Here is a 26,793-nt window from a genome sequence, read left to right on the forward strand (position 1 = left end):
GTATGAGATAAATTGTTTAAAAGTCTCAAATGGAATGATTTAGCAATAAGTGAAATCATCTCTTTAATTAACCTCATGGTGATGGAAACAGTCAATACATTAAAACGTGACAGCTAGTGAAACTACATATGGTAAAATTTATTACCTTAAAAATATGTGGGAATACCTAAGCTTCCTGATATAATTTGTACTAGCAGTATTCGACTCAGGAAAATTTAAGTTGGAAAAATAATAGGTTAAAAAAAAAACCCTCGTGAAATGTTTAATCTCATGTGTATGTCCAGAAACAACTTGATGGATAAATGGTACATTCATTGTTAAGTTTATACCTAAAAGATTTGTTGCAGAGGAAATAAAATTAAGAAGAATGGGAAATGATGAAGATTACTTAACTGCACTTCATAGAAAATTGTCAAGGAAATAATTCATTTAATGGAGTATACTCCATAAGATTTTATGTGACAAAATTAATCAATGTTGAGATTATGTTTTGATTATGTTATGATTATGTCCTTGGGGTTAAAACAGAAAGTCCAAAGCATCCTCTGGGTCCAAGTGATAGTGTTAAAATATCCAGTATAAGAAACACATGCTTTGTGTAATTTTAGTGTAGATACATTTCTCATTTCTTCAGATAGACAAAATCTATATGAAAATTTTTGTGTACTTTGCAAAATTATACATATGTATATCAAAAAGAACTTTTATATATGCTTGCCAGCAGTTCTCAGAGAGCAAATTGCATTGCAGTTGAACTAGTGCAAACATACTGAGAATGCTTTTTGGTCCCTTATAAAATTTGATATCTCTCAAATATTTTACCAACTTTTAAAAATTTGCAAATTAATAAACATAAAAAACAATACATTCTCTTGAAAATTAATTATGTGATAGGCAGAATTAACAATCTGAAAATGTTTAAAATCAAACCTTTGCTTCTTAAATTATAAATCTTTATTTGCACGTTTATTACAAAGTGTTTTTAGAAACTCTACTGAAAGATAATTATAGATCATATTCTCTGACATCTCTTCATGAATATATTGCCGTGCCGCATTTGGGTTTAGTTATTTTTTTTCCAAATATAGGGACTACTTTGTACAAGTAAGTTTGAATCTCCTTGTTCACTTTCTGAGATGCCACACTTCTTTGTAAGATGTCCGATAAACACAAAACTGAGCAAAGCTAATCTGGGGAGGAATGAAATCAAAGTTCTATTTCTTATTAACACTCTTTCTAAACACTTTTGTTAAATGACTAGTTAATGCTTTTTTGCTATCAACTATATATTCATTTAAACAAGGATTTACATATTTTGGTAAATAAGAGAGATAAATAGAGAAAGGGAAGGAAGAAGACAGGGAGGGAGGGAGGAAATCAGGTGAATAGGTGGATACAAGGGGGAAAGAAAGGTCAATGTCATCTCTTATTCTTATTAAGTTTTTCATTTTTAGAACCTAAGACAGTTCCTAAAATACTTACTGTTTTTTGTGACATGTTTTTGGAAAGCAGTACATGCAGACTTGCATAATTAGACAATATCCCCTCTTTCCCCATGGAATATTCCTCCTCTTGAGTGTGTAGCTAGTTTTTGGGACTTGTATCATGCTTGGTGTTCTCTGAACTTCCAGCGACTAGGGCTTGGTAGCTGTTGTTAATTTTGAAAAATCCCCAACCATCATGACTTCAACGATTTCTTTTATTCATTTTCCTCTCTGTTCTCCTTCTGGTATTTCTGGTAGACATCTGTTGCACCATTTATAATTGCCCACAGTTCTTAGATATTCTGAGGGTTTGTGGGTTTTTTAGTTTTTCATTCTTTTTTTTCTCTTTGTGTTTTGGTTTGGAAAACTTTGACTGATATTTCTTGTAGTTCACTTATTCTTTCCTCAGCTATATTCAGTCCACAGGTGAGTCCATCAAAAGAATTCTCATTTGGGGCGCCTGGGTGGCTTGGTCAGTTAAGCGTCCGACTTCGGCTCAGGTCATGATCTCACAGTCTGTGAGTTCGACCCCCGTGTCGGGCTCTGTGCTGACAGCTCAGAGCCTGGAGCCTGTTTCAGATTCTGTGTCTTCCTCTCTCTCTGCCTTTCCCCTGTTCATGCTCTGTCTCTCTCTGTTTCAAAAATAAATGAACGTTAAAAAAAAAAAAAGAATTCTCATTTGTATTACAATGGTTTTTCTTTCTAGCATTTTCTTTTGATCATCTCTTACAAATTCATTTTTTTCTGCTTGCATTAATAATGTGTTTTTTTATGTTGTCTGCTTTCTTTTTTTTCCATTAGGGCCCTCAGCACATTAATCATAGTAATTTTAAATTTCCAGTCTGATAATCCCAAAATATTTGCCATGTTTGAGTATGGTTCCCTTGCTTGTTTTTGTCTCTGAAGACTGCTTATCAACATGCTTTGTATTTTTGTTGTTGTTGTTGAACTACTGATGAGGTTTATCAGTTAGAAGGAATTGAGGTAACTAGATTTTAGGGTGAGATTTATCTAGCAAGGAGTTAAACTGTGTTTACTGTTTACCACCTTTGTTTCCTGTAGCTATGGTGTCAGAAGGTAACATTTTCTCTATTGTCTTTGGTCTCCCCTGCTGTCTTTGGTTTTCCTGTAGAGACTCTTTCTCAAGTAGAGCCTGAGTCTGCATATTCTATCAGGTATAATGCCCTGCTGTTATACAGGGCCCCACTGATAATATGAAAGTCCTTGCTAATTCTATCATCTTTGTAATTTATGAATCTGTTTCTGTTGACTTCTTTTTCTCCTAGTCATGATTCTCATTTTTATGCTTTTTAGGTTATCTGGTAATTTAGCTTGAATTATAGACATAATGTTATGTTGTTATATGCCATATTGTGGTGTATATTTAAAATACTAGATTTTATTGACAGGATTTAAGGTATTATAAATCTACTTGATCTTTCTGTGGCTTATTATGAAGCCTAGCTAGCTATAGAGTAGACTTTAGTCTCAGGCTAGTTAACTAGTTAGATGCATGCCCCTACTGAATGCTCCAGTGTTTATTAAATTTCTCTTCTATAGCTTGGAGGAAATCTGCTGTCTTACAGCCCTGTTTGAGTTCTGAAAATTGTTGTATGCTCAGTTCCATGTGATACACTTGTGCACTTTCTTTTCATAATCCCATCCTCTCTGATACTCTGTTGTACAATCCAGTCGCTTTGGCCTCATGTGTCTCCTGAAGTCAGTGAAACAGTAATGCCCTATTTAGGTTCCCCTTCCTGATTCTTTCCTCTGGAAAGGGCCTGTCGATAGAAAAACCAAGATACCAAAGGCTTGCTTCATGTATTTCCCCTCCTTCAGGGATCACAGTTTTGTGCTGTCCATTGTTCTGTTTCTGGGATCAGGTTTTTTCCTCATGTAATTGTCCAGGTTTTCATTTGTTTCCAGTAGGAGGGTAAATATAGTCCCAGTGATTTGAACATAGCTAGAAGCCAGATATTGTTTTTAATGCTAATTATGAAGGTGAATGCAGTGGAGTTTAGAGAAATTAAGTGTCTAAATCAACATAAATTTAACTCTGGAATTGAAATGTAAATTTCACTGATTCCGACTTCAAAACTCACACTCATAGCCATTTGATATTTACATTAAATTATCTTTTAATATATGAATTTATTCCCTGTGGGTAGAGGCAGTTAGCCCCAATTCTATAAATGTTTTCCTCACAAAGTCTTGAAAAATTTCAGTAAAATATTTAAAAGATTTTGTCTGAGGAATGGAATTATAGATGTATTTCCCATTTAGAGTCTCTGTAATTACTAACATTTCAGCAACAAGTGAGCCTTATCTTTATGTATTAAAAATAAAAAAATAAATAAAAAGATAACCTTTTTTAAAATCCAGGCGATTTTTAATAAGAGGCAAGAAGCGTTTCCAAAAATCAATCAGGTCCACTGAGGAGCATTCCCCCCATGGGTTTGTATGAGATGATGGCAGTATCTACCATTTATAAAAACCTGGGATAGATGATTAGAGATGGAACAGAAAACACAGTTTCAGTGACAGAAACCCATGTGGGAGACTGCTGCCATCAGGCAGGCAGGGTGACTAGAGAGTGAGGTGTCGGGAAAGCTGACTCGAGTGTTGACTCATAGAATCTGACCATCCTAAAACACCATAGACTAGCATGAATATAGAGTTAAGACAGAACTTGAGATACCTGCTTGAACTTTAATTGCTATGACTTTGGGGATGTGTAACTCACTTTCCGTGTTGGGGTTTCAGAACTGACGTGATCACAGCTTTCAAGTCTCAGCTTTGTCTCATTTGTTCAACATGGCAGACTCTTAATTACCTAAGCTGCAAATTAACTATATTGTGAAACACCCTAAGAAACTCTGTTTGTAGGTGCTATGCAAATGTAGTATGATTGACGGATAGATTTTAGTGTCTCCTTTTAGGGAAATATAGGCCTTTGCTCTTAGTGAAGATATTAAACTGATATCCCTCATAACTCTAATACTTCTCTTAGAAACAACCAAACACATTTTCCTTCTTCTTCTTCTTCTTCTTCTTTTTTTAACCTTAATTTAGAAACATTGCTGTTAGTGCTCAGAAATGTAAATAAAATTAGTAGCAGCACTGAATGTTCTATGTGTTCTGAAGCCTTCACACAGGACTATATTTATGTAGACATGTATATCTTATTTATTTTTTTCTAATTTATGAAGGAAAAGATACCCAGCTTGGCTATTAATGTTAAGCAATAAATTTGAAGTTTCAACAAGATGTTTTTAGGTATTCCAGAACTTTCAGATGACAGAGAAGCTATCTACTGTTTACTTTTTTCTCTTACACATATGGATATCATTGTAAATTATACCACAGAAAGGTCACTATGGTACCTCAGGAGGACAATGGCATTTTCAAATCAAACTAGGTACGTTTACATTTTTTAGGCCTTTAACAGTTGCTTTAAAAGAAATCAAAGAAGTATCGTAAAATTTTCCTAATTGCATGACTTGTAAGTAAGTTGGCTTTTTTTCCCCCTCATTGAATTGAGTAGCTGGAGAGCAGAATATTATTATTCCATGTATGTTTTGTCCCATTTGCCCCACACTGAGACCTAGTCTTTAGGTGCTTGTTAATTGCTTTGCATGTTATTGTGATACGATGTTGTTTGAGGTAAATTGAAAATTCTGGTAAATTCTATGGTAAACTTCATAAACTACCCCCCCCCCTTTGCTGTGCATGCACATCTGGGAACTGACAAATATTCAAGCCAATCTTTCAAAAATTGAAGGACATTAATCCTCAGCAAGCACACATACACATGCACTCATCCTAGGACTGAATGACTTATTAGTGGATTCACTAACATTTCAAGACAGCATTGCTTTCTGGAAAAAGTGTAGACTTTGAAATCAAAAAGATCAGTGTTTAAGTTCTAAATTCCCCTGTGAATAGCTGGACTACTCTGATGAGTTTACTTATCTGTAAGACAAAGGCAAAATTAGGTAGAAGATAGATAGATGATAGATGATAGATGATAGATAGATAGATAGATAGATGAATGATAGATAGAGTAGAATTATTGTAAGGACTGGAAATACTATTAAACTTACCTACTTATATACCAAAGTTCCTGGCCCATAAAAGGTAATCAATAAATACTAACAATTTTATTAATTATGGTAATTGTCAGTGCTGCTTTAACTGAGGAGGTAAAAAGGAACACACAGGAGAGAAAGGATCTCTGCATTTTATATGTGTGTGTGTGTGTGTGTGTGTGTGTATACATGTGTATATACATGTGTAAATATACATGTATATACATGTGTATATATATACACACACATATATAAATATTTATGTATGTGTGTATACATACACATACATTATATATACACATATATACATTTACATTATATATACACATACACATAACATTATATAGTCACATTACATATGCAAAAACACATTTTTGTTTGTTAGTTTTGTTTTGTTTTGTTTTGTTTTAATCAAGTAACCTCTACAACCACTGTGGGGCTTGAACTCATGACCTGAAGATTAATAATTGCATACTCTACCAACTGAGCCACCCAGGCACCCCATGCATTATATTTTTGTGCTAATATAATCCTCAAGGACTTGCTCAGAATAATACCTTTACCATTTCAAAGTTCTGTGTTCAATAACATGTATAAGGGTTATTGTCATTCCTTCACTCATTTGGCAAATTGAACACAAGTATTTGTTAACTCAGCAAATATGCTTTGAATGCCACATTCAATCATTAATTCCTTTATTCCTTCATTTATTTAGTCAGCCAGTCAGAAGGAATTCTATAAGCCACAGACACCAGGCTAGGCTCCGGGGAAATAAAGAAAATTACATGAAAGCCCTGTGGAGTTTGCAGGCTGCTGAAAATAGAATGGGTGTAACAACACATGATGATACATTTTTCTTGGGATCTGCTCTTTCCTTACAAATTTTTGGTGAAGAAAGAGTCAAGGATACTCACTCTGGGAGTCTCACTGATTATCTTTTCCTCAGGCTGCCCTTTGTTCAATTGAGATTAGAGGGGGTCACTCTCAATTCCTTTGGTAGAGCTAATTTTAGGCTGTTGTTTAAGGGGTCCTTTGTATCTCTGGAAAATAGGAGGTTCTTGCTTCTTTTTTTCTTCTTTCACCAATATTTCCTTTGATTAATAGACTTTTGGATAACAGTTTTAGAACAGAAAAACTGAGCAGATAGAACAGTGAAATCCCATATAGCCCCACCCATTTCCCCTATTACTAACATTGTGCATTAATATGGCATATCTGTTTCAATTAATGAACCAAGACTTTTATTCACTGGAGTCCATGCTTCAAATTTGCTTGGTTTTTGTCTAATGTCTTTTTTTCTTAATTACAAGATTCCATATAGGGTACCATTTTACATTGAAATTTTTTGGTCTCCCTATTCTTCTTTGCTTAACAGTGTCTCAGACTTGCCTTGTTTTTGATGACCTTGACAGTTCTGAGGAGCAACAGTCATTGTCATTGTAGGATTACCCTCTGTTGGAATCTGTCTAATATTTTCTTCATATTTAGACTGAGGTTATGGGTTTGGGGGAAGAACACCAAGTCAAAGTGCCATTTCACCACATCGTATCACTGTTACTATTCCATCACAATGACTTATAACTGCTGATGTTGGCCTTCATCACTTGGCTGATGGAGTTTTTGTTAAGATTCTCCACTGTAAATGTACTGAGTTTTCTCTCTTTCCATATTGACTGTTTGGAAGGAGGTCAGTATACACCATCCATATTTTAATGAATAGGTAGTTGTGATTCACCTCCTTTAAGGTACTGAATCCTTATACTTTATTTGGCATTCCTCTGCGTGGGAGATTTGTCATATTTCCCTGCCCATTTATTCGTTTATTTCTATCAGTATTGATCAGTGAATATGTATTTCATACTTTGGGTTATAACCCTATACTACTTTTATATACTACATTGTTCATGTGTACGTACATTATTTTGTAAAATGTTTTCTAAAAATCTTAAAACCATAAAGTATGAATGTATCTGCAGGTCCTTAAACGCCTTCTTTACCCTCATTTGTGATGATAGGGGGACATTTGAATGTGTATTTTCATCCAGCCTCCTGGTAGACACTATATTTCTTTTTGTTTTGTTACCACTTTTTGTTGCCACAAATAATGATGTAAGGAATACTCTTGTGGCTGTATTTTACCCATGCCCATGAGAACTTCCTCAGTATATTTTCAGAAAATTAGAATTATTGGATAAAAGGAACCTAAAAAGCTAAGTATTCTGAAATGTGTTGCCCTGTTCTCCTGAAGAGTACTTGTAAAGGGGCCATTTTCACAGACCAGGGACCCAGCCTACAAGTTGGGTCTCTTTTGATCTTACGTGCATACTCTGAATCCAGTGTCAAATACTCCTTTCATTTTTTTCCCCAAAAACCATAAAGTGGAGTTTAACAGTGCTGTTTCTAAAATTAAACTAATTTGAAGGCTCTAAAACTCATCCAAGAAGAATATATGTGCTTCTGGAAGCAACTCGTCATCTTCCCATCTCAGTCTATCACCACCTGTCCTAGGAGACCTACATTTCTTACTTTTTAAATAGTTGGCAACTGCATGAGAGAGATGTCAAATCCACAATGGTATTGAACTGAAGGAAAAAAAGTTACTTGCTTCCTTTTTTCCAGCTGACCTTGAAACCATTCTCTACAACCTTTATTGCAATCTGGAGGTATCTCAATATGTTAAAACAAACAAACAAACAAACAATTCTATCATTTCATCTTCTGAACCTTGGACAAAAGGAACTCTATCCACTGGTTAGATAAAGAAAATTTTCCAAGCACATCCTAATACATCCTAATAAGATAACCTGTTTTGTATCTGGTTAGTTGATGCAGGAGAAGGAAAACATGATGGTTTAGAGCTCAGTCTCTATGAAAAGACACACTTTGGTTCAAATACCTTTTTATTTTAAGTTTACAGTGTGATAATGGATATGTTATCCAGCCTTTTTCCGCCCCAGTCTCCTTGTGTACTTCTGTACTGTGGATAACAGTAATCCTGTGTCAAACAGTATGGTTATAATGGTTTCACTGAGGCACTTAACACAGTGCCAGGCATATAATATGTGTTCAATACATATTGTATATATTAATGATAGGATGATGATATATTAGCATACCATATGTAATGTTTCCTTTATGTCTTTATATGAAAGCATATGGTTATGATCAGAGCTAAAATCACGCCCTATAAATCTGACAGAACATAGGCTTCCACAACCTCACATACCTTAACTGAAGTGTCATTTTCTTTACTTTAGAGCAGCATAATGTTCACACAATCAGAAAAGTATTTATTTAGGGTTAATATTATGTATTGACAAAACATTATGGACAAGCTGTTAATTAACTTCTAAATGCGGTATCATTTTCACCTTGGAATGCTCGTCTCCAGTTTATGTTTCACGTGCAAATTAGTACTTATTTTACTTTAGTTAAAAAGAATAGAAAATGGCAATAAAATTCTTAGGGAATCTTTAAATAATAGAGCCTTCTTGTCCCTATGTGATGATGATCATGGTGATAAGGAAATTTAGTAAACCTTGTTTGTGGTTCAAACTTTGTATTTCACAGTGGATTCTCGTATTTCCTTGTTTGATCTTCTCAAGAAGCCTTTTATGTACCCATTGTTATCTCTAGTTATACGAGAAAGCGGAGGCTCAGAGAATTGGGCAATTTGCATTCAGTCACATAAAACCTGCCTGTGTCCTTTTACCCTACATGCAAGTACCACTCTGCTACCATTGCTATTATGACTAAACCGTTTGTAGTTTTTCAGTTGGCTGCAGCAACTGTACTGTGAAATACCAGATGAATACACGCATACCATAAAATTTTTCCCTCGGAGAAACCTGGCATAGACACTGACCAGTAGAACAGGATCATGACTGCGTTTAGATCACTGAAAAAAAAAAAAAAAATTTTCCTTTTTCTGTAACACTGAGATTGCTTTTCTACAGAACTCATGAACATATCCATATTGTATCCCCATAGGACAATCTTACATTCCAAGCTCTTTGTATGAATATTTCAAGGTGGGGAAATGAAAGTAGCTAGCTGAACAGTCTGAAAATTTAACAAAGGCACTCTTTGCTGGTTTTGTTATTCTGCTTCACTGTCTTCGATTAAAAATGGCCACTGACAGGATTTTCTGAAATGAGGTTCAAGTTAAGAATAATCCCAAATATAAGCATCTTAGGAAACTGGTTCTCTGTACCAGTTTCTAGTTAAAAACTTAGGATAGCCTGGATTTAAGCTGTGGATAATGAGGTTTAAGAAATCCAGGGGAGAAATATAAACTTTCTCAAATAGCACTAGTAATGAAAATTCTATTTATGGACTAATAGTATAGAATTGAAGCACAGTTTCTAGTAGTGTGTGAAGAGCTTTAATTTAACTTCCAATTGAGGTTGGAACGAGGCCAGATGGTTAACAAATGTATACTCCATCTTCAGATAAAATTAATAGGATGCTCTCTCAGTAAAAACATAATGACGAGAGAGAATGGAGTAAAAGTCCTTATTTATGGCAATGCTTATTTAAGAAGCACAAAACCAGAGGGGCAGAGGAACAAAGAAAGAGAGAAAAAACTTTGCTGTTATTATTTGGTAGTATTTCATTACTGTGAAATTTCAGGAAACTTGATTTAGCAAATAGTAACCAAATCAGAAAAGGATTTTGCAGTGCTCCTTTTGAAATACAAGACTCGTGAGCGCATCACCTACGGTCTGAGGAAACTTTGGATAAGAGAGTTGCTTCAGATTGGTTTTATTTATTGAGCTTTATATACAAGCTAAATTTCTACATTGTATTTGGGAAGACTTTTTAAAAAAAAAGAAGACAAGGAGGGATTGAAGCTAAAAGCAAAATGTTGCCAGATATGGCTGATATTTGCCACTAGGATAATGACAGCACCATGTATTTTGACTTCCCCTCTGTAACAGCACAGTTTCAAGAGATTTAACGATAGTCTCCATTCTGAAGACCCCTCAAAGATCCCCCTTGCTCCATGGCGTTCTTCATGTATTTATATTTATAAAGTATGCATTTTAAATAGACCACTTATTTTAAACTAGGATGAACTGCCAGTGAATATTGCATCACTAACATCACCGACATGGACAAACTAGGTAGATCCTAGGGAGAATGCTGAATCCACAGTAGAAGAAGTAGTCTACTAGTGTTTATAATTGAATGGGTGGTAACTCAAAGAATTGGAAGGTGAATCACAATAAATTAGCCTGTACTGGAAGTCTAAGTGGAGGAGAATTGGCAGGCAATAATTTAACAGAAATTACCTGTCTCAACGTGAATTCCATTCCAAAAGGGTAATTAGAATTGTTAACAGCTGCCAGCTGAGTATTTAGCTCAGATGACAAATAGAAGCCATCTGTCACAATGCCTGGTACATAGTAAGCACTCAGTTAATGAGTATTAATATTCACAAAAATGCTCAGGTATCTTACATAGGACTTTGTTTCTCTTTGGAGAACTCTGTATAATTCCTTTCCTCCCTCCCACCATGGTCTTAGATGATTAACCATGTTGGAAAACAAAGGTGGTTCACAGCAAAACATGTAGTATCTCACCTGAGAGATCTCTGCCCTCAGGGTGAGGAAATAAGCATGACCCCTATGATCCGGGACAGTATCCTAGCAGCCTGTATATAAAGCAGTGAGAAGCAGGAAATTACTTCTAGAGTCATATGGGTATGTTTGTGTACCTGTTTCATTGACAGCGTGGAGACTATTTTTAATTTACAAATGGTTCATAAATCAATTTATGTGGAATGCATAGTGAAGGGAGTCCTTAACAGAGAACAGAAAATAAATAAATAGCAGCTGGGATTTTTCCTTTTGAAATGATAACAATAACATAATAATGATTTTAAATGATTATCTTAATTTATCATTAACACTCAAATGTAGTATTTAATGTGTGCTAAACAGCATGTTGAACATGGGACATGGATTGTATCATTTAATCCTCACAAAATCCTGTGAATTATGTACTATTATTAATCCCCATTCCACAAATGAGAAAATTCATGTTTATAAGGTGGAACAAAATATAGTTGATAAGTAGCTGATAAGAGCTGCATTCTGCATAAATGTACTGCATAAATAGTATTCTATTATGACAGCTTCATTATTATAATTATTATTATTTACATAGCACAGTATGTTTTACAAAAGTGAGCTTGCATTAACAAACTAGACTCATTACTAAAATAATTTCATTTTTTGTAGATTCCAGTTCTTCCCACCCACTGTCCATTTGGGATGCCTTTAGAAAAGACAGAGGGTGTGAAATCTAAAGCAGTTCATTTAGTGTCTTCATAAGAAGTTTCAGGACAAAATGGGAACTTTTGATTAAAATGCATATGTATTTTTATGTAATCTGTGTTTTGCACTTATTCTCTCTGTCTCTATATATCACATTACCAGTGATAATCAGGAGGATCATGGCATTCACATTTAGCAGTGGCATAACAAATCTGAAAAAAAATCTCAGCATTTAATTAGTAACTGTGAATTCTTATAAAACTGTTTGATTTTTCTCCCATTAGTAATTTTAACATGAAATGTAGTCACAAAATACAGTTGATAAGACTTCTTAAAAAAAAAAAAAGCTTTTAAAATGTTTGAGTGATTTTTTTGTTAGTGTAGTTGCCGTGAGAATTCTAATGTATGGAGTATAAAATGTAATGTCCACCATATTAGTTTTTTTTTTAAGTTTATTTATTTTGAGAGAGAGAGAGAGCACAATATGCATGAGCAGGAGAGGGGCAGAGAGAGGGGGAGAGGGAGAATCCCAAGCAGACTCTACACTGTCAGCACAGACCATGAGATCATGACCTAGGCCGAAATCAAGAGTCAGACACCTAACCAACTGAGCCACCCAGGATCCACCAGCAATCCACCATTTTGTATAATTCAGTCACACAGCATCTAAATCCAGGCATCAGAATCTATTTGTCATGTCTTTTGTTGGGGCGGGGGGAGAGGGTTGAAAGCGTCAAGAAAACAACTCAAACAAGCTTAAGCCAAAAAAAAGAAAAAGAAATGTATTGACTTACAGAAATGTTCAAAGAGAGATTTGGGGGGGGGGGGGCATCAGGCATGACTTGATCTAGGCGTGTGAAGAATCCCAAGATTCTTGCCTTTGTAGTAGCTTTAGCTTTCAAAGATACTTGCTCCATTTGGTGGGATGGAAATTGTTGCCTAGAAGTTCCAAGTTTCTATTCTGTCTGAGCAAACCACAGTGAAAAAAAAGATTCTCTTTTCAACAGCTCTTCCAAAACCATTCACAGAATTGAGTATTGTTTTCTCTGATTGGTTGTCTTGGTTCTCATAATTGACCAATCCCAGATACTATGGTGCATCTGCTTCTAATGGCAAAACCTTTATCTTGTGCTCTCTCCTGAAGCCAGAGGTCTAGTCCTTTCAATTCAAATCAGATGAAGTAAAGTTAGGAGGCTCTTCAAAGGAAAATCAAAATGCAGACAGAAACCAACCAATGACCCAACCAAATATGGATCCACTGCGATTGAGAATTTAGGACTCTAATTCTTATACCCTTCTTCAAAATTGAATAATCTTACGTTAGAAGATTATATTATAATCTCCCTAATTAAATGGTTTGTGGGAGAAGATTTATCACTCCACCTCCAAATGAGGTAAAAAAAAAAAAGATGTTCTTTTTTATGTGAGAAACTTATCTCTGTGTTCAGCCTTGTGTCTCTTCTACATTTCTACATCCCTTGCCTTTTGCTATTATTCTGGTGTAAATTAGACCTTGTATGTTCCACAGCCAAGGCTTTCCACTAGGATTCTACTGCTTAGTTCTGGTCTTGTATTCCGCTGATGTTTAATACTTCAGAATACCATTTCTATGTGTGTCTAATAGCCATACCATACTGAGAATTATTTAAGGCTTCCTTAAAATCGATGTTATAATTAAAGTAGAACAAGGCCAGAGCATATTGGGAATTCTACTAAATTGGTTTTCCAAGAAGCAGACCTTGAAAGGATAATTTTTTGCAAGTGGTTGGTTAGAAGAGTTTTTAGAAAGAACCCATGGGAGAATGAAGAAGTGGGACAGGGAAGGAAGAGTAGCCAAGCAGAGTATGGTATCAAGCAAAATGTCATGGAAGTTAAATTTGCCTCAGTCCTGTATGGGAGCTCTGGAGAGAATCACACCTGAGAGATGGCCCACCAGCAGGGGCAGGGAAGATAGAATATTTGTATCACAGCATTTACGCAGTTGTTGATTGATAGCTGTCTCTGGGGATATATAAATACCTAGCTGCTTTCACCTCTTTGAAGGGAAAGTTAGCTACAGCAGCTTGAGGGTGGTTGTCACAAACAGATACAGATACTCAATGTTGAGGGTAATAGCACTTCAGAATCTGTGGTGGCTAAGGGATCAGAAGGCACACAATTAGAGTACTGACACTGTCTGCTGCATTACTTCTTTTGGAAAGGTATATCTCTATCGGATATGCCGTTTCATCCATTAATGGAAAAAAGCGTATCGAGAGAGACTTCGGTGCTATCACTGAGTTCTTCTGTGGAAAGTAGGAATAGTTAGGATGGATGGGACTTGTTCTTTTTACCCCAACTTAATTTGGACACGTAAAATGGCGAGCCACTTGAATAAACATTTTTTTTTTTTTTAAGGCGGGGGGCGGGGCACCTGGGTGGCTCAGTCAGTTAAGCGTCATGATCTCACCACTCGTGGGTTCGAGCCCTGTGTTCAGCTCTGTGCTGCTGGTGCCAAGCCTGGATCCTGCTTTGGATTCTCTGTCTCTCTCTGTCTCTGTCTCTGTCTCTCTCTCTCTCTCTCTCTCTCTCTCTCTGTGTGCCTGTCTCTCTCTCTCTCTCCCTCTCCCTCCCTCCCTGCCTCCCTCCCTCTCCCCCACTCACACTCTTTCTCTGCCTCTCAAAAAATGAATAAACATTAAAAATTAAAAAAAAATGGAGAGCCACTACTGTAAAACCACAAATGCCAAATCCGTGGGTGATCCTACAAAAGCTGTAGGGTCTGTATTGCCTTATGATTAAGTACATAGCTTTTAGGGCAAAGAAACTTGGAAATAAATCCTATTTATGCCCTGTAACTATAGGAAAAGTAAATGAAATGATCTTTGCATGTTTTACCTATACATAATACCAGGCACATAGTTCGTGGTTAATAAGCAGTAGCTGTTTATTGTGATATCATTACAATTATTTTTATTAAATGCCAAACTGACTCAGATTTAGATAGTTATGTTAAAAATTAACTTCTGTTTTCATAATCAAAATAAATAACTATTATATAACTGGGAAATACTCAGTCTTTACTGATTTTGTTTTGTCTGAATGCTTTAAGTTAAAAGCTTTTTCAGTTAAATACTCTTCATGTATTGGTCATAAACCTCAGAGGTACACTGTCATAAAAAAAATGGGAAAGGATCATGAATTTAGACAAGTATCTGAGCCTCTATTTATTTTTCTCTTTGTAAGTAAATTTTCTTAGAAATTTTTATTACATAGATAATGAATGCTTTTGTAGAAAAATAATGGAAAATAGAGATAAGCAGAAAGAAGAAAATTAAAGGCATTAATATTCCTACTACTCACAGATAATAACTTTCACTGTCTTCACATATGTACAACATATATTTAAAAAATTAGATGATAGGGCATATACTACAAAATTTACCAGACTTGGTGAAGATCTTCCTATATGAATAATTTTTCTTCTAGAATTTCATTTTTATTTGTAGTTTTGTATTCCATAAAATGAATATATATATAAGAAAACCAGTTATCTGAGGTTAATTGTTGGTAGGAATATGCCATTCTACTAAAATGTCAACCTAAATTTGTGGTAAGTGGAAAGTCTTTTTAAAAAGACAAAAACTAAGTGTATCATAACAATTATTTTTTGTGTGTTTAAGAATTCAAGTCACGTTTTTAACTATATACTAATTCTGAGAAGAATAGACAAATCACACACTGACTAGGGGATATGTTTTCTGGCAAATCTATAGGAGCACATGTATGGCTTTCTACGTTGTTTATGTCTTTGACTTGAGTGGAAGGGCCATCATTGTTTGCCAATAAAAAATTCCTTGGACTTGATCAATTTTGCTTTATTTGAATCCTCTACTGAGTCACCATCACCAGTTTTCTTCAGTTGTTTACTACTCAAATCCCACACCTCGTAGTCAACCACTTTGTATTTCATTAGGTGGTTTCCCCACATTATTTTTGTTAACTTGAAGAAATCCTGTATCTTTGACAAAGTTTACAATTTGGCTTTGCAAAATGATTTACTTTCATTATTATTGTTAATTTAAAAATTTAGAATAGAAACATTTAAATCATCTGGAAATCTATTAGGGAAAGAAGAATGACTTGGCAGTAGGAAAGGAAAGATGTTAATGTAAATAGATTAGGGACTGATCTTACAATCCTGCTATAACTTTACATGTAGCCTGCATTTCTTTATATTATATCTGTAAAAAGTAAGGTCTTTCTCACCACGAATTTCTAAATTCATCACTCTTTGTTAGCTCTTCAATTCAGATATTATAAATATATTTTGCTATTTTAAAAGATATTCATATTAGACTAAAGATATTAGACATAAGATATTAAGCTAAATCTATAAAGGAACTCCACAAATTCTAATGGTACAATGTAAAGTTATCTTTTACGTTATTTATTTATTTATTTTTGGTTTTCATTTTAGATAAGTTATAAATGAGTACATTCTTTTGAGGATGATGAAACCTATACTCCCAATTTATATAGATCTATTACATAGTACTGGTCCTGCTTGATAATCTAGCTCATTCATCACAGAGGTCTTCAGTTATGTATTAGTACCAATTTAGCTATAGAGCAATCTGTATTTTACTCTTAAAACCTATAATATATAGAAGAAGCTTCCTTACTCTTAAATGTCACATGCTCGCAAAGAATTTCCTGACCACCATATTTACACTGATAAAATCTTGTTCCTATTTCTGCACTCTGTTTCCTTTTTGCAGTTACTGCAATTTACAAATGTATTATTTTTTATTATTTATTTATTGTATGTTTCTCTGCTGGTCTTTAAGCAACATGAGGGTAGATAATGTATCTATTTTATTCATCGATTTATTTCCTGATAATAGCACAATGATTTGCACATAGCAGGCACTTAAGAAGTATTATAAATTGCTGGATGAGTGAATGGTGAATGCTTGCATGATCTGAAAAGTAGTCATAACATAATAGATTGATTGGAAAATTTTCCTTGAGAGTTATTCTTAAGGACACTCTTAATTTATCCTGCTGTCATAAAGACTAAATCATCTTCTATTCTAATGAGGTATAACTGTTTAGTCCAGTCCCCGATATTAGTTGGAGGAGGTTGGATGGAAACCCGTTGCCAGGGAAAGTCAAGTACAGCAAATCCCAAGCTATTCTTGAAATCCCGAACTTTCAACAGGAAGATGAAGGCTTCTATGAGTGCATTGCAGGCAACCTTCGAGGAAGAAACCTTGCAAAGGGTCAACTCATTTTCTATGGTAAGCTAATAGAATTTCAAAAAGTATATGAAATTTTTGGTAATATCCTTCATAGGAGATAGTGAAGGTCATTAGCATGGTGTGGAAAATGTCATAGGAGAAATAAAGAAGACACATGTGTAGGTTAGGATGCTTAATACACTGATGGGCAGGTGGGCATGACCATTTTTAAAATACGCTTTTAATTCCATCGTGGTCTTTACTTGCTATTATTTATTATAATTGCCTTGAAAGTATCAGCAATGTCACATTAAAGCTATAAAAGTTTATAACACAAAGTACCATAGAATTCAATATATTTCCCATAAAACATTCAGCAATAGCTCATGACAGTCTTAATTATAATCCTAAGTAGAATTCACAAAAGGAGAGACTGACAGGAGAAATATAATACTGAATGGTAGTTTTCAGTATTTGTTTCTATTTCCCAGATTTTGTCTGTTCATATGTAGATAATAGAAAAATAATGTTATTACTACACTTAAAATATATGTTGGTCTCAATTACCAGAATCTCAAACGAAAGCAAATATTATATAAAAATTGGCTTCATGTCTTCTTTTATTCAGGCCAAAATATACAGTTGCATAAAGTTTGCTTCTTTTTTTTTTTTTTTACAGAAAATAAACCATAATATATACCCCAGAATTATCAAAATGTTTGGTGCCCTTAAGATATTCTTAACTTATTTTTGCCAAATTTAATATATCAGTACTGTAGAACTTTTTAAGACTGTATTTACACATGACCAAAAATACTTTTATGTGTGACATGTTTCTGTGTGATATGTTTACAAACAATGATAAAGTAATTGGGGAAAATATGTATTTTTTTCATAACTGGAAAAATCTAAGGTATTGTAATTACCTCATAGGAATAGCGATTGAGTATCCTGTGGGGAGAGTAAATTGTGCATTGATTATATTATTTTCCATTTCCTTTAGAATTTCCTATTTTAACCTTGAATGAAAAGTATTATTTTATATATATAGAATATGATATCCTGCTGATTATTCGTCTACAGTTGTAGCTATATATACAGGTATTTTTTAAAACATTCTTTCACATCTAGAATCCATTGTAAATAAAATAGTAAGGATGTGACTGGGAGTTTTGGGTGGCACCAAGATATTAAAAGCTTTGGCTAGTTTTTAATAGAGATTTCATTTTTCTATTAAGTAGACAAAGATATAACCCAGTGGTTAAACAAGAAATGAAGGTATTTATAAACCAGAAGTCAATAAGAAAGTGCTTTCTGTACAGAAACTGTTAGCTTACACAGCAGATTTCACAAATATTAATTCTTGTCATTCTTAATGATAGTAAGAAGTAGAAATATTTGTCATTAGCCATTTAATGAGTCCAAATGGTCCTTGTGAGGTAATAACAGATAATTGGTCAATAAGATAAATATTATACTTCTTATTAACCTATTGATTTACTTGTTATCATGCTCCCAAAGGAGCAGAGTATTGACTCAAGTACCTGAGAATTGCATAATACCTGATAATTTTAAGAAAAGAAACGGTTTTATTATATTGCGGTGTTTAAATTCAGAACCCTTTTCTTCTATATTCCATCTTTATTACCTCGAAAAGAAATCTTTAAGTATCATCATTATAGAAAATGATACCATTATAATAATATCATTATAGAAAATGAAACCTATTCAGAGAAGTTAAGTGACTTTCCATAATCACTCAGTAGGGAAAGAAAGAAAATCTAAAATCCAAGCCCATATAGTTGACCTGAAATCCTAGGTCCTTTGTTTCATGCATTTCCTACATTGTTGAAGATTTAAAACTTTGGTCTTTAGAATCTGAAGCATGCAAAGAATTTACATATTAACAAAATAAATACATTGTAAAGTTATAATTATCTCATTAAGCATTAAAACCATATGTATTTCAAACTTTTACAACCTATGTGAATTTTATATGTATTTATTTCTTCTCCCAGGTCAAACATATGTTAAGAAAATTTCTCAACAATCTTCACAATTATAAAATTTTGCTAATAACATTCAGAAACATGATTCACTTTCATCCATACATCTACTTCATCTAAGTCTTGCCTTAAGTTGTCCCTCAAAACTGTGATAATCATATTCTATAACTGGAAGTTGTCTCGATTTCCACAGGTGGTAATCCCAGGCTTAGTTTCTACTACAGTGAGACATCATGATTCCTTCTTCTCAGTGACCAGCTCTCTGAAGGACCTTTTATCTAAGTGGAAGCAGATGTTGCAATGGGAAAACCCTGGAAGTCAGACATACTCCTACAACATTCAAAGACTCTCAGTCACACTTCTTTCTCCATCCACTGCTACAGTCACAAGCTCTAGGTTTTGTAGGTATAACCTGCTAGAGTCTTGTCTCAGGTGCCACACCAAGTCCGTCTTGTTTCCTCCTTCGGTTTTCTTTGTTCTCTTAGAGCCTACTCAGCACTTCGGTACACACAACCTGGGTCTGCTAATATAGAACATCTATACTAACCTTGAATGACGGTGGACAGAAGCCAATGAATAAATGCTTCCTCTTCCTTTTCCTCAGTAGGCAGTTATAAAGACCCCTTAGAAGTTCACAGAGGATCAAGTAACAGTGGCCCATCTTGGTGGCTAACTTAATAACTGACCCTTGCATTGCCTCTTTCCTTCCCTGTAGACTCTTCCTCTTCCCGATGCCTTATCTTTGGGCTGGCATTCCTAACAGGCAAAATGAACACTACCCCTTAACTTAGGCTCTGCTTTCAGGGTTCAAAGTTTGGCTTCTCTGTTTTTTAACTATGTCTTCTCGAGCACGTTATCTCACATGTCTGCAAACATCTCTACAAATGACTAGAGGGAGAATTAACTGCAATTACATATCTAGCTTATAAAAGCCTGCAATTCCGAAGGAAATTGCATTCACTCCTACGTATCTGAGGACAGACCTAAATAAAAGAGGGATAAATGACACAGCCAGGCAGCCTCCTGTCATTTTATGAAAGAACATTTAATTTACACCCCACCTGTTTCTATGAATTATAGTAAGGATAATACTACCTGACACCTAAATAACACTTTAACATTAATTAAACCAGGTTTTTTTGTTGTTGTTGTTTTTTTGTTTTTTTTTTTTTGCCTCAGTACAATGTAGAACTTGATCATATTACAAAATAAGGTTTTGGATAATGGATGCCCAGGATTAAATTTAGGTGCTGAGCTTAAATAAAACTCGAAAGTTCTCATTTCCTATCAAGAGTTTTATGTTGGGGAAAAAAAATTGGACTCTAATCCTCCTAAAATGTGATAAGGCTCATATTTGAATTGTGCTTCAAGCTTTTGAATTGTAATTATGTCTGATATAGATAAACTTCCTTTTAGTTAGTTCAAACCAAATATAATCATGGGCCTTTGCTCACAGTGGGTTCTGATTTAGTATACATTTTCTAACTTGACCTATGTACTAATATTTACCATGAAATTATTCTCTGGCCTTGTTCTGCATTTGGACGTTTTCCTACAACTCCCAAGTTGCTATAAAGGGACATCACAATGACAAATGGCGAACATTTATCTTATGCCGAAGGACCACTGATATTTACAAGATTTCTGTTGTTCCACATTGAGGCTTCTACATTTCCTTTCCCTCAATCGTGTGTTTTCAGTACAATTGGGCCCAGTTAGCTTTGTCCTTCGGCTTTCTATAGTCCTTGGAATGTTGTGCAATGTTTTGGATAATTGACTTGCCAAGTAGTTGTTCTTATCTGTTTTTGAAACAGCCCCACCAGAATGGGAACAAAAAATCCAAAATACTTACCTGTCTATCTATGACAGTTTGTTTTGGGAATGCAAAGCTAGTGGAAAGCCAAATCCTTGGTACACTTGGTTAAAGAATGGTGAACGCCTCACTCCAGAGGTAAGCAACTGTGTTGATATTAAAATTTCACCTAATCTCCTAGGGAAATTTTTTTACTACCAGTAACAGCTAATGTTTATGGGATGCTTAGTAGTTGCTAGGAAAGGCAGTATACTCCTCACATACACTAATTTATATAATACTTAAATAAGCTCAAAGTAGCTATTAATATTATCCCCATTTTTCAAATGAGAAAATTAAGGGTAGAGAGGACAACTTGCATAAGGTCACACACTACTCAGTGATAGATCCATATTCAGATATCATCATCACCATCACCGTCTTAATTAACATCCACCAAACTGTTGTATGAGCCTGGTCCTATGTAAATATTTTTCCATGCGTTTTTTTGTATCCTCATGACAATTTTATGAGAGAGATGCTAGTATTATTTCTTCCATAGATGAAGAAAATTGGTTTTAGACAGGTTAGGTCACTTGTCCAAAGTCACACAGTAGCTAGTAAATATTAGAATTTGTTCTAAACATAATCTGATTATGGAATCCAAGCTCTTAAACATTAACCACTATCTGGCTTTTACAAAAACTAATGACTCTAAACCCATAGGATGTGGAGAACTGAGGCAATTATCCACATTTTTCAATTTGGAGCATACTTTATTGTACAGTACACTGAAAATGAGACAAAATTGGCTCCCCCCCCCCATCACATTATGCAAATAATTGTGTTAATTCTCCCTTTTACTTTGCACTTGTAGGCACAGCTTGGGCCACAAAGAACATCTAGTGTTTAGAAGATGAAAATAATGCTCTTCTTTGTTTTGGTTTTAGTGAAATTTTCTTCCTGAATGCCTTTTTGCATAGAACATTTTCTGTTTCTTCCAGCCTACTTTCATTATCTTTAAAGGATGGTAATAGGTATACTGAAATATTTTTTTAAAATTATATTTGCTCTATTAAGCTATTTCATTATGTGCACTCAAAATTGTATTTCTCTACTCCAAATGGGACTCTGTAACAGATTTGGCTGTTTCAGCATACTATGGTAGGTTTCAGAAAAGGAGAATTTAGCTCCTCCAATTAGACCTACCAAGCCATCACATTTCAGGTCTTTGGGAGACCTTATGATGGAAAGCCAAGGATATTTCTAATCATTATATTCATGTCTAACATTATTATTAGCCATATTTCCTGAAATAATTGGAAGGCTAGAATCATCGAAATTATTTTATATACCATATAACAGAGTTAACATACATTCTATGCAGACAATGCCAATTTTCAAAGAAATGAGAGAACGTACAATATACTAACTACTAAAATTATAGGAGGGATATTTCTTTTTTTAACTTCAAAAAGCTGCTCGGAATCTTGCAGTATATTAAGCTCCATCTTCATAAACATCAGTTCTCATGCACCAAAATATCATATATTGTAGAAATGTACCAATGTTTAATAGTGTATTCTGGTTAAGAGAGTGCCTACATTAACACACTAACATCTTTATGTGGCTTTTCTTTTATTAGGAAAGAGTTCAAATAGAAAACGGGACACTTATCATAACTATGCTGAATGTGTCAGATTCTGGTGTCTACCAGTGTGCTGCAGAAAACAAATATCAGATAATTTATGCAAATGCAGAATTGAGAGTGTTAGGTAAGTCATTCATTTATAACCGAAAAATTCAAATTGACATTTTAGTGAGCTATGATTATACATAGTATCAACCCAAGTTTTCTGTAAATTAGAGATTGCTTTCCTTTGAAATAATGGGAAATGTCTAAATTAACTATAAAAAAAAAGGCAGGGTGAAAATCATTATTCTGCTTGAGCAATACATTAGTGCTTCCAGAGAAGTCTGCTGTTGAGTACATCCAAGCCAGAACAAGGGTCCTCCAAAGCTGATCGTAGCACATGTTTTGAGTACAACTCAAAATTATCCTTTAGGAGTGTTTCAACTGCTAACAAACAAAAAAATAGGAAAAGAAAATCTCAATTTATAGTGATTTAAGCAGGTATTTATTTTATCTTTTAACAAGAATTTCAGGAGTGGTAACTGAACCACAGCACCGTGATTGATAATATTATCCTTTAAATTTTCCCTCATGCTTGTAGCCTTGAGGGAGTGACTGCTCTAGCTACAGGAATAAAACCCATACTTAAGGGAGAAGGAGAGGGAAGGGACAAAAGTGACCAAATCTATCCCTCTCATTAGAAAATACAAAATTTCTGTGCATCCTTACAGTAAAATCATTTTTTTTTATTTTTTTTCAACGTTTATTTATTTGTGGGACAGAGAGAGACAGAGCATGAACGGGGGAGGGGCAGAGAGAGAGGGAGACACAGAATCGGAAACAGGCTCCAGGCTCCGAGCCATCAGCCCAGAGCCCGACGCGGGGCTCGAACTCACGGACCGCGAGATCGTGACCTGGCTGAAGTCGGACGCTTAACCGACTGCGCCACCCAGGTGCCCCTAAAATCATTTTATGACAATGGCTAGAACCCTGCCACAAGACCACCCAGACCTCAAGGAAAGCTGGGCAGATGAGTCCTTGTAGTAGAAAATTTGGGATAGAAGCAGTTCAAGAATGATGTTCTCAGTGGTGTGTGTTACAACAAATAACCCACCAGTCCCTTTTATCACAAAGTTTTCTTAATGGTAGGAAGAAATGGAATGAGAGAGGAAGGATCAAGCAAAGAGACAAGGTTTCATAAGCTTATGGACAATGGCCATTGATTTGTTTATTCTTTCAATCACTACTATTTATTGAAAAGTTATTGTGTACTAAGTAGTAAGGATATAATTATCAATACTTAAGTGATCTTTACTTTCATAGAACCTATAGTTTCACTGCGGAAAAAAAGCTAAATTTTAAAATACGATTATTATAGTGAATAACTGAGAAGGTGTTATCAGACTTCATGACAAGCTGAAAATAACCTAAATTGAGGATGTTCTCTTGAAGCCTGAGATCCGTAGAAAAAGCATGCACAAGTCAGTAAAGAGAAGCAATACTTTAAATGCCCAGAAACAAGAGACCATGGCATATCTCAAGGAATTTCAGCCCACTTAGACTTCAGGCTAGGAGTGAGGATTGGACACATGGCTTCCCACATTCATGAAGCTGGAAAGACTCAGATACATCCAGGCAGTCTAATAATTTCTCACCCTCATGAATTGGTATTTGTTCAACATTTATTGAGTGGGGACAAAGTTGAAACTGACATTTAAAAAAAAAAAAATCTGGTCAGCTTGCCTGCTTCTACCGAAGGCAGAGTATTTCCATTTAGCTGGTTAAAGGCTTGCCTGAATAAATCTGACAAAGTGATAGAGTATTTCTGCTTTATTTCAGTGATATTTTATATTTCCCATTTAGGATCATTACCTTGACTGGAAGAGATTTAATGATTTCCCTAATCAGGGTTAAAATCTCTTCTTCTCTCTCTTATGGGACCACCTTCACCCTCTTTGTTGTAAACACGATTTACAATGTGGCTCTTTGTAACTTGGTTCTTCCCCTGCTCTGATTGCCCTTTGTTATTTCAATGACTAGAACCAAAACAAAAATAAATTACATTTATTGAACACATACTTTGTGCCAGGCACTATGCTAGAGTTCTTTACAGATGTTATCTCATTTAATCTCCTCAGTAAATTTCTGAAGTAATTATCTGAAGTAATTTCTGAAGTAAAAAATCATCTCCATTTTTCAAATGAAAATAGAACTCCAAGATGCTAAATTGGTAACTTGTCCCAGAACAACCTGAGCAGAATAGCTTGAAAAAAGCTCTGCATGTTAACCTTAAATCCTGTCTCTTATACTACACCATCAGGTTACCACGTGTTAATTAAGTGACTAACTTAACAATTCGGTTTTAATTTTGTTTTTAGCCTCAGCTCCTGATTTCTCTAAAAATCCTCTTAAAAAAACTTCAGTTGTGCAAGTTGGTGGGGATATCACTATCGAATGCAAACCAACTGCTTTTCCTAGGGCAGCTATCTCCTGGAAAAGAGGAATGGAGAGCCTGAGACAAAGCAAAAGGTAAATAGATCTCTTTTGTTTTATATTTTGAGATATTTTGCCATATAACGTCTTCCAAATCTAAGTCTTCTAAATCCTCTCCCTTAGGGTAAGCTTACAACTGGGTACTCACAGATACCAAATATTTTCACATGGCAGCAAAAACTAAAGAATCTTACAAACTTAAGACCTATTTGTATAATTTTGCTGCAACATATTTAGTACATGCACTTGTAATAGACATATTTTAAAAAATCCTTTAAGACCTTTTTTTCTATATTCAGCTTGCAGCTTCTTCCTGACCCAGCCTGCTGAGAAATCAGTGAGAAGAGCATTACATAAAAGAGAGAGACACTTATACTCACACACCTGGTGTTGTGGTTTTTAAATAGTCACACAGGTGTTCGCCCCATGACAAAATGAATTCTCCACATGAGAAAAAAATGTAGAGAGGTTCCTGTAGAGAAAGAAAAGAGGTTTCCTTCTGTTCTAGATGTGATTGAGAAATCCTGGATCAGCACTGGCATGTTTTCTATGAGAGTTTAGACAGAGCAAAACAGGTGTTTTTCTCTACTTAGAATAAATTTTGCTGCATTGTACTATAGAACCTTGTATACCTAGGGACAACTAGGCAATATGTGTGGCTCTATTGGAATGACCCATGCGTGTTACCGTGTGACCAGATGTGCAGTGGAATACTACCCTGCATGAGCCACTGTGCTGAACATAGGAAAATGTTTCAGTGAGCTATTTGTCAGATCATATGTGTCATTAACTCATATGCGTAGCCTACTAGTCCAGTAACATAAATGAACAAGACAGGCCATGTAAAAAAAAAGGACAGGGGCACCTGGGTGGCTTAGTCAGTTAAGTGTCTGACTTCAGCTCAGGTCATGATATCATGGTTTGTGGGTTCGAGCCCCACGTCAGGCTCTGTGCTGGCAGCTCAGAGTCTGGAGCCTGCTTCAGATTCTGTGTCTTCCTCTCTCTCTGCCCCTCCTCAGCTGGCACCCTGTCTCTCTCTTTCTCTCAAAAAATAAACATTAAAAAACGTTTATAAGAAAAGAAAAAGGACAGCTGAAGCATGATGTATGATAAGATATGGAGATATGGTGGTTGCCAGAGTATGAGACAGGTCTGGAGAGTGAATTCTACACCAAAACTAGATAGTCACTCCCAGTTTAGGTAGACATTTTTTTGTGGGAAGATAGAACTTGAGACAGGGTTGTAGAACTTCAAACATTTCCAGAAAATCTAGAAATCTGGGTTTTGGCGTTGAATCTTCTGAGCCAGTAAAAATGTCATAGGCTGGAGGCAGGGATGCCATTTTTATTTCTGATCTAGGACTGCCTTTGTAGTCAAGAGAGAGAGAAAAGGGGGTTAAAACAAACAAGAAGTGCAGATGGTATAGAGTGCTATCAGGGTTATATCTGGAGCCTTGAAGACGCTCTCCTGACGTGACAAGATAGACAAGATAAAGACCTTTCTAGGGCCCTCTCATTCCTTGCTGTCCCCTGTCTCCAGTGGTCTCTATAGCCCTACACTGAAGCTTTTCCCAGGACAGGGATTTTGTCAAATCTGTGTGTGCATGCCCTGTGCCTTTGGTATAGAACCTAAACTCAATAAATATCTGTGGAATGAATGAATGTGTCAAAAAGGATGAATATGTAAGAACGTCACCAGCTTTACAGAAAAGCGCTTCTGGACAAGATGCCTTGAGACATAAGAGCAGAAGCTTCAAAGCCAAGGGGAAAAGATTGATGAAGGGGAAATCTGTTT

The 26,793-nt window shown here is 35.2% G+C and overlaps 1 protein-coding gene across 1 annotated transcript in view; it reads left to right on the plus strand.

The window, feature by feature from the left end:
* CNTN6 (contactin 6) overlaps window positions 1-26,793 on the plus strand; it is a 168,812-nt gene that overhangs the window by 69,894 nt on the left and 72,125 nt on the right. The window contains 4 exon segments of the mRNA XM_047848967.1: window positions 16,951-17,135; window positions 20,896-21,032; window positions 22,519-22,648; window positions 24,885-25,035. Of these exon segments, the coding sequence (XP_047704923.1) occupies window positions 16,951-17,135; window positions 20,896-21,032; window positions 22,519-22,648; window positions 24,885-25,035 (603 nt within the window).

Source organism: Prionailurus viverrinus, chromosome A2, assembly GCF_022837055.1.
Source record: "Prionailurus viverrinus isolate Anna chromosome A2, UM_Priviv_1.0, whole genome shotgun sequence".
Lineage (NCBI taxonomy): Eukaryota > Metazoa > Chordata > Mammalia > Carnivora > Felidae > Prionailurus > Prionailurus viverrinus.